This window comes from Arachis ipaensis, chromosome B10 (assembly GCF_059453495.1).
Source record: "Arachis ipaensis isolate K30076 ecotype BB chromosome B10, ASM5945349v1, whole genome shotgun sequence".
NCBI classification, from domain to species: domain Eukaryota; kingdom Viridiplantae; phylum Streptophyta; class Magnoliopsida; order Fabales; family Fabaceae; genus Arachis; species Arachis ipaensis.
In genome coordinates, this window is record NC_142435.1 from 8,830,635 (window position 1) to 8,840,050 (window position 9,416).

Here is a 9,416-nt window from a genome sequence, read left to right on the forward strand (position 1 = left end):
TTTTTTTAAAATTTTTTTTTACAAAAATAAAAGTGATTTTATATTTGGATATCTCATATGAAAAGATCTTTTTATTTATTAATTATGTTTGGGTAAAATAAGATAAAAGTACTTATTTATTTATTATGTGAAAAATATTTTTTTAAAAAAAAATTTAAAATATAAATTATAACTTCTCGAAAAAGATATTTTTTATTTTTTTTAGTATTTTTATTTTTACTATTAAAAATTTATTAAACACACTAAAAAATAAAAAAAATCTTTTTTCATTGAATAAAGATATTTTTTTATAATAACACCCAAATAAATACTAAATAATACTCTATTTTTTATCACTAAAAAATTGGTCATTTACATACAAGATCTTGAAAAAAGATTTTTCATGATAGAAAATATATATACACCAAAGACAAGAAATATAATTTATCATATTTCATATATATTATGTGAGCCAACTGGTAAATTTTTAAAAGAGTCAAATTTTAGAATTAGCATTAGGTTCAATTTTTTTATGAGTACTTTTGAAAATTTGAAATCAACTTAATAGATTTTAATTTTTTGTTGTTTTATATTTCACGAATATTTTTAGTTATGTATTTCCGTACGATTTTTTATTATTGTTTTTGTTTGTATTTCAAAATTATGTATAGTTATTTTTTTATCACATGTATTACTTAAAGTCAATTATGAATCAGATGAATAAAATAAAATTATAAAAACTTGGTCCGATTTATTTTTATCTTTTTCTTATTATTTATAAAATATGAACACTTTTTCAGTTTGTTGAGTTGTTCATGTCTACATATCAAACACGGATACGACACTTGTCCAACACACGTAATTTTTTGTCCATGTTTTAATAAAAATAATTTTTTTAGACATATTTAAATACACTTAAATACTATTATGTGTCAACGTGTCTAGCTTTAATCTTAATATATATTTTTGAAATGAGTTAAAAATAGTATATATTATTAATTATTAAAATAAAAAATATTTTAAATATTTTATATAATAAACAAATATTAAAAAATTAATTTATTTTAATATTAATAAAATATCAAAATATTATTATAATTTATTTAAAAAATACTTTATATTTTGTATATATATCGTATCATCGCATATTATAAAAATTTTAAATTTACATATCCCATGTCATATTTCGAATTCATGCATCATACCTCGTTATATTCATAATTTCATATCATTACATTTAATCTATTTCATATATATATTCTATCATGTTTTATATTATGCAAGGTAAATAATAGTTAGATAACTTATATTTAAATTTTATCTTATTATTCAATAAAAATATTATTTATTAAAGTATATACTTATCATAATTGAAAATTTATTACCAGAAATCTCAGTAATCTAATTAAAGAAATTGTGACAAAGTGACAATCTCTTTTAGTAAACTTTGTCTATTTCCCACAAACTCAATCTCAAGAAAATTAGAAAAAAGATGAGTAAATTTTCCTACCAATTGGCCAACCTTTTAGTGGGAGGGGTTCATGTTTATCCAAGGGAACAAGAAAACCAAAATTGTAGTTTGAAGCAATTATTTCGTAGTTTTAGCAGGCAAAGCGTTAGCTCAGCTAATTAAACTGTGACTGTCAGCTCTCAGCATTAATGCTTCTAATAGAGAGAGTAATCGACCTTCAAATACCATATTAGGCTATTAGGCTAAGCTTTAATTACTTGTTTCAATTTTTTACTAAATTTATCTTTATTTAGAAATTTATTTTAGATGTTCACCTAAACATTTGACTCTAAAATATAGTAAATAGTTAGTTGTATAATGTATATATTAACAAGTTATTAAAATTAAATTGTCTTTTGTCTTATTTTGTTCTATTATTTTTTTCTTTTTTTTTTATAATAATCTCACTCAGTCCAAAAAAATATAATTATCACCACAACTACCACAGCTATAATTATTTCCACTACTTAAGAAAGGTGATAATAGAAAGAAGGGATACTTTTTTAGGTAAAAAATTAAATTTTGATAAGAGAGTTAAAATAGAAAGAATGAAAATATTTAGTTTAAAAATATGATGTTTTAAATGTCATGAACAAAATTCAAATTTAATCCTAATTTTAATAAATAAAATAATATTTTATCTAAATTATTAATTATTATTTATTAAATACTAAAAGGGATTTTTTTATTTTGTATTAATGATATAATAAATATAAATTTTTTTATTATAGTATAGATAAATTTAAAAGTAAATTTTATCATATCTTAGATTTTACTTATTCAAATCGATTTTAATATATGAATAAGAATGTTTGAAAATTTTATTCATGACTCATGAAAAAATATCTACAAATTTAATCACTGATATTATTTAAAAAAAAAATTGAAAAGAGAGAATTTTAACATAAATATTTTAATTTAATCATAAATTATATATTATTATTAATGAGTAATTATTATACTGATAATGCTAGTGAGATAAAAAAAATAATTTAAATTTATTTTATTTAATATTTATTAATTGTGGTAATAATTAATAAATATTAAACAAAATAAATTTGAGTTATTTTAGTTGAATTTTTATTATCTCCCAAACATTATTAATTATTCTACTTTAAAAACGAGTAAAATTTTTATTCATTGTTTTTATTATTTTTATTTTTAAAATAAAAATAAATTTTAAAAATAAAAATAAATTTATATATTTTTGTACATTATTGACAATGGTACATATAGTAGCTAGTTACAGATAAAACGCAGCAGTTATGAGCTTACATAGAGTGATAGAGAAGAGATTCCACAAAACTGATGCGAAATGCAGCAGCTAACATGCCTAAAGAAAAGTGAATTAAATTAAAAACCAGCAAAAAATTGTGGATGAAGATTATGGAAGGCAAAGAAAGATATATAGGATGTTGTCGTTGAATTCGAGGCTAACGAAAATTGGCGAAAGAATTGAAAGGCATCTGAGAAGCACACCGTTTGGAGTTGTTGCCTAGTTAATTAAGTGTATCCCCCCAAATGGGGTATTGACGATGGATCACTCTTATCACTTTGAATGCCGACGGACATTCAGCTGATCCACCGCTCCCTCTCCCTCTCCCCCTGTCATCAACCAACATTATTTATTTTGCACCTTTTTCCTTTAAATTAATACTACAAAAATATTGAATTGTAGTTGCGTAATAATTTGTTTATAAAAAGAAAAGAAGAAGAAGAAAAGAAAAAGACAAATGTGTAAATAGTTAAAAGGAGGTGAGGGGGATATGGAAATACAAAAAGGGAAAAGAGAAGGGCAACATGGTCTTAAAATTAAAAATTTATAAAACGGTGGCATTGGTTGACCCTTAAGAATTCCAATGGCGGCCCCTACGCCGTTGGCCTTGCTTGCATCTTTCTCTCTCTCTCTCTCTTTCTCTTTCTCTTTCTCTCTCCATATGCGTATTAAAAAGCCAAGCAAGCCACTAACACTCAGCAACAACACAACACACACACACATAGCTACATAAGAAGCAACCCAAAGCCTCCTCTCTCTCTCTCTCTCTCTCTCTCATTCATTCATTCATGGAAGAAGAACGGGTGGTGGTGTGGTTGTCGTGGGTGAAGGTGGTGTCGTTGAGTTGCGTAGTGGTGTTGGTGGCGCTGAGGGTGGCAGTGCTCCTATGGTGGAGACCTATGAGGATTCAAGCCCATTTCTCAAGACAAGGAATCAGAGGACCCCCTTATCGCTTCTTCATTGGTAACGTGAAGGAGTTAGTCTCCATGATGCTCAAGGCTTCCTCTCAGCCCATGCCTTTCTCTCACAACATTCTCCCTCGCGTCCTCTCCTTCTACCATCACTGGAAGAAAATCTACGGTATGGTATATTCAATTTCATTCATTATTAATAATGCAATATTAACTTAAGAGTATGTATGTAGTAGTAGTAGTAGTCCTCTTGCTCATGATTAAAATAAAGTTGGCGTTCCCCCAGTGTCATGATGATCATGATTGTGATTCTCTCTTCCCCCGTTACCTAGAAGAGGGAGGGGACTCACTCACTCACTGAATATTATTATTCCGGTGCTTCTTTTTCGCAATAACTTTTCAGGCTTTCTTAATTAGCTTTTTTTCTTTTTCTGAGCTAGCTGCTCTCCTAGCTGTTTGATGCATGATGTTGAAGTTCCAAATTTGGACTCTAGCTCCACCACCTGCTTCTCTCTTGTTCTTTTTCTTTCTTTCTTCCTTTATCTTTTCAATACTCTCCTTGAGTATACCAATACTACTCCCTCACCCTCAAAATCCAACCAGCCTCAACATTTGTTTCCTACTGACTCCCTCTGTATGGATGTCAGTGATACAAATCTTTGTCCATATTCTTCTTCTTATTATTTTTCCTTTTTCAATAATCCCATTTATTATTATTATTATTATTATTATTATTATTATTATTATTATTATTATTATTATTACTAAGCACTACTTTGTATGTGCTGCAGATAGAGCCATAATTTGTATGATATGGAAGTGCACTTTGTTGGCATTGTGGAGAGTTGTCATCTGCTCTCTTTTTCTCTCCTCATGTCCTCTTCCTTTTGTTTTCTTATGGGAGGAATTCAATTTTGACAATGTAGTTGTATATGTTTGGTAACCGTTTTTAAAATTGACTTGTCTTCTTCTTCTTCGTTCCCACCTCTTCTCTCTCTGTGCTGTAGGGTCTACAGTACACTATCCATTGCTTCCTCTCAAAAAAAAAAAAAAAACTAATGGCTGTCAATAATGTTTCCTGCTCCAATTCCCTCTTTTGCAAACTTGACACTTACTACTTGAGGGACTCTGCTACTTCCATCTTTGTGCTACATAACATACCATATAATTATGCTTATGAATGAACTAATCATAATTAACTTAAATTTAATTAATTAATACAGGTGCAACATTCATAGTATGGTTTGGACCAACGGTTCGACTTACGGTGTCTGATCCAGACCTTATCCGTGAAATCTTCACATCCAAGTCAGAATTGTATGAGAAAAACGAAGCTCCCCCGCTTGTGAAGCAGCTTGAAGGAGATGGACTCCTGAGCCTGAAAGGAGAGAAGTGGGCTCACCACCGCAGAATCATCTCTCCCACTTTTCACATGGAAAATCTCAAGGTAATTAATTAATTAATGATTAAAGTTGAATTTTGAATAAAGATATATAATGTGTATATACTTGTACAGCTGTTGATACCGGTGATGGGAACAAGCGTGGTTGAGATGTTGGAGAAGTGGTCGGAAATGGGGGAGAAAGGTGAGGTGGAGATCGAAGTTTCCGAGTTGTTTCAGACCTTAACGGAAGACGTTATTACCAGGACAGCATTCGGAAGCAGCTACGAAGATGGCAAAGCCATTTTTCGCCTTCAATCCCAACAAATGCTCTTAGCCGCCGATGCTTTTCAAAAAGTCTTCATTCCCGGTTACAGGTACATTTACTACCTAGTACTCTATCTATCTTTCCCTCCATTCCTAAATTAATTATTAATAATAAGTACTAAGTACTATATACACACCCACAGTAAGTTAAATTAATTAATTAATAATTTATTTGCTGACTTGTATTTTGGATTAGATTTTTTCCAACAAGGAGGAATATAAAATCATGGAAATTGGAGAAGAAGATAAGGAAATCGTTGGTGAGGCTGATAGAGAGGAGGAGAGAGAGCAATAGTGGTAGTGAAGGGGCGAAGGACTTGTTGGGGCTGATGATAGAAGCGTCGATGGGGAAGGGAAAGAATGGGAATAGTGTGAGTGTGACGGTGGATGACATAGTGGAAGAGTGCAAGAGCTTCTTCTTTGCGGGGAAACAAACCACATCCAACCTGCTGACGTGGACAACCATCCTCCTGGCTATGCACCCACACTGGCAGGTGCAGGCACGTGACGAGGTCCTCTCTATGTGTGGATCACGTGACCTCCCCACCAAGGACCATGTTGTCAAGCTCAAGACGGTAAGCCACAAGCCCCATTAAGGCACCCACCACTCCTATTCAGATTATTATTAGGATTTGGACAAAAAATCATGTTTTGTCTCTTACACTCCCTTGTGTTTCTTTTTTCTTTCCTCTCAAAAACAATCTTGCCACCTTTTGCTGCTTCTTACCCCTCCCAAAGGGAACATCTATTGCATCTTGACTCATTTACTATACCCCTCAAGTGTCATTTCTGTCAATTAACAAACAATATTTTAATAATTCAATTCAATTCTAATATCCTGCAGCTGAGCATGATTGTGAACGAGTCCCTAAGGCTATACCCACCCACAATAGCCACCATAAGGCGGGCAAAAGCTGACGTGGACTTGGGTGGTTACAAGATACCACGTGGGACAGAGCTCTTGATTCCAATCCTGGCCGTCCATCACGATCAGGCAATATGGGGCAACGACGTCAACGAATTCAATCCTGGCCGTTTCTCGGAAGGCGTTGCCCGAGCAGCAAAGCATCCAGTGGCCTTCATTCCTTTCGGTCTAGGTGTGCGCACATGCATCGGACAAAACCTCGCCGTTCTACAAACAAAACTAGCCCTTGCAGTCATACTCCAGCGTTTTAGTTTCAGGTTGGCCCCAAATTATCAACACGCACCAACGGTCCTCATGCTTCTCTATCCTCAGTATGGGGCCCCCATCCTATTCCACCGTCTCCCCAAAACCGATCATCAAGATCAACGCTTGTGATTCACTTGTGGCTTTCCATGTATCCTATATGTGTGCAAGCTTGTGTAGAGTATTAACTATTAAGTATATAATGTTGCCTTCAATTTAGGGACCAAATTAGCCCTCCCTTATGGCTTTTTTCTCCCTAAAATATATAAATATATGTGTAGAGTTGAGAGAGATGTGTGGTGAGCAAAATTACGGTGGTGCCCTCTCCCTGTTTATCTACAAAAATACTGACTCTAGCATGTGAGCTTTGGTTTCGTTATTGGCCAAGTGTCTTATGCCAATTCAAAATGTAGCTAGTGTGAGTGAGTTATAGGACTAAACTAGTAGGTGGCTAACAATTCTCTAGAGGTACTTAACATGTGTATCTTGTGCATATTTTTTTATATATTTTTCCTTTCCTTTTTTTCTTTTATTAACAAAGATTTGTAATTTTGTAATGCATTTTTGGCTCTTTGATTGTCTTTTGCCACTGCAACCATTGGTTCTCCTGTTATTATTTTAATCCTCTACTGTCTCTTCACAACTCTGTATTTTTGTTGTATCTGTCTCTGAGTGTTTGCTTCATTCAGAAATTAAATTGCGAGCTATTATTGGCTAAATTACTCAGCTTAAGGACGGTAATAGCATAACCTGACTCAAGTTGCGTGGTACGTAATTGGTGATTGATGGCGATATCAATAACAATCCGTGAGCTCTGAAAACAAAACCAACCACCTTAGATTAAAGTTCTCCACAATACAAATAATTATTTGCACCTCCTACTAACACCTGTTGTCTCGCACGTGACTTTCAAACTATAACCTAATCTTAATTTTTTTTTTTTTTTGGTTGAAACCTAATCTTAATTTTGATTGGAGAAATAAGATATACTAACCATATTATGTATATATAAAAAAAAATCAGTTATTTATATAAAATATATTTAAAATAAGTTAAACATTATGTGTATTTATATATAAATATAAAATCTAATTTTTATCATCTATAAATAAGAGCGAAATCAATTTTATGCGAATTATTATAGAATAAAATGGAGTCGGCAATAAAAAAAAATTGTCCCTATCCACCCCATTTCTTATAGATAAATTGCTAGTTTTAGATTTGAGTTAGGTTAATTTAATCTTAATATCAGCGTATAAGATGTGTAATTCAACTGTTTGGAGATATTCAATGCTTATAGACTAAATTTGTAGATAAGATTTTTTTTTTAATTGAAAATGTTCTTGTGCTACGTAGCTTCTTCCAAGATATGTCTCATTTTTTCTGAAGAGGGATTCGTATATTCGTTTCTTTTTATTTGGATACTTGGATGAGTTATATTTCAATTAGGTCGGTTGAAACCCAAGAGTTTAGATATTTATAAAAAAAACATTCCAATATGATTAAAGAATTTTTTTTTAAGTTTGGATTTTTTTTATGAAAAATATTAGAAAATTATTAGAATTTATTATTTTTTATTATTATTTTTAATTATCAATTTAATTTTTTAATTTAGTAATTAAATAATATATTCTGACCAAAAATAATAAATTTTAATGGTCTTTTTACATTTTTTTATGGGTAATGTATCATATGAAATATTTTTTTTACCGAAAACAGGGAGATTGAACTCATGACTTTTTAGGTGAGTATGCAAAAATTATACCATTTAAAATATAACTCGTTTGGCATCAGATGAAATATTCTTATTCAAAATGATCGATTATTTTGTATAAAATAAATAATCATAATGAAAATAATTATTCTACAAATATGAAATTTTAACGTATAAATCATCAGTCAATGAGCAAATTATTATTTGATTACAATCGAGTTATAACAGATAAAAAATTAGAAAGAATACACGACACTTAAGCATTCTAGATGGCAGAGTTTAATCTTTCCGGCCTAAAAAATCTTTTTATGATTGGTTGTCCCCAAAGGAGAAGCATCGGTCAAGGGATTTGGTTTTGATAATTTGACCCTCCATGATGAAGAATTATTAGCTTCTCAATGTAGACTTCACTTTTGTGATCTCCATAGATGCAGTTACCAACTTTTAGAACAAGAAAGAAAGAAAAAAAATGATGAGTACCAAAGCAATATATTTTGTGTAACTAGTTAGCCACTGAACTCCACTGGCCTTCACTTCCCAAGAAAGAAAGACATGTCATAATGTAATGTAATGTAATGTAATAGCCTCTTTCTTATAATGTATGGTATGGTACTCCAAAAATTGAATCCCTTTTCTTGAATTAAGGGGAGCTATATTGCTATACAGGTAAGATTGCGAAACCCCATAGTTGTTGGGTTTCTAAGTTCCTTCCTTCCTTCGTTTCTTGTTACATTGTTTATTCAGTTTTTAAGGCTTGTGATCTGTGCAGCCCCTGATTTCCAGCACCACGCATTCTTCACCATATGTTCGTACAATATGTCCTCCGTAATTACTTCATTTACAATTCAATTAAAAAATTGTACATCATTACTACTTAGATTTCAAATCAGGACAAAATTATTATATTATTCCTGTCTTTTAAAAATAAGTGTCATTTTCATTTTGTATATTTATTAAAAAATTAATGTATTTAGATAAATTTAAATGTTAACATAACGATCTATATATTGACATGCATTTTGATATTTTCTAATCATATTTAAGGGGAGAATAGTTGCCTCGCTAGAAGGCTAGTAGCTTCTTTATTGATTTGATTGTCATAATTTGGTGATGCTACATAATTAAATTATTTTAACAATCAAATTTTATT

General features: G+C 30.9%; 1 protein-coding gene across 1 annotated transcript; it reads left to right on the plus strand.

The window, feature by feature from the left end:
• Window positions 1–3,340: 3,340 nt before the first annotated feature.
• On the plus strand, window positions 3,341–7,092 carry BAS1 (Cytochrome P450 superfamily protein). Its single transcript, XM_016326690.3, has 5 exons — window positions 3,341–3,845; window positions 4,900–5,123; window positions 5,193–5,434; window positions 5,581–5,959; window positions 6,229–7,092. The coding sequence occupies exons 1-5, from the start codon at window positions 3,554–3,556 to the stop codon at window positions 6,682–6,684; spliced, it is 1,593 nt and encodes a 530-aa protein (XP_016182176.1). The 5' UTR covers window positions 3,341–3,553; the 3' UTR covers window positions 6,685–7,092.
• The last annotated feature ends 2,324 nt before the right edge of the window (window positions 7,093–9,416 follow it).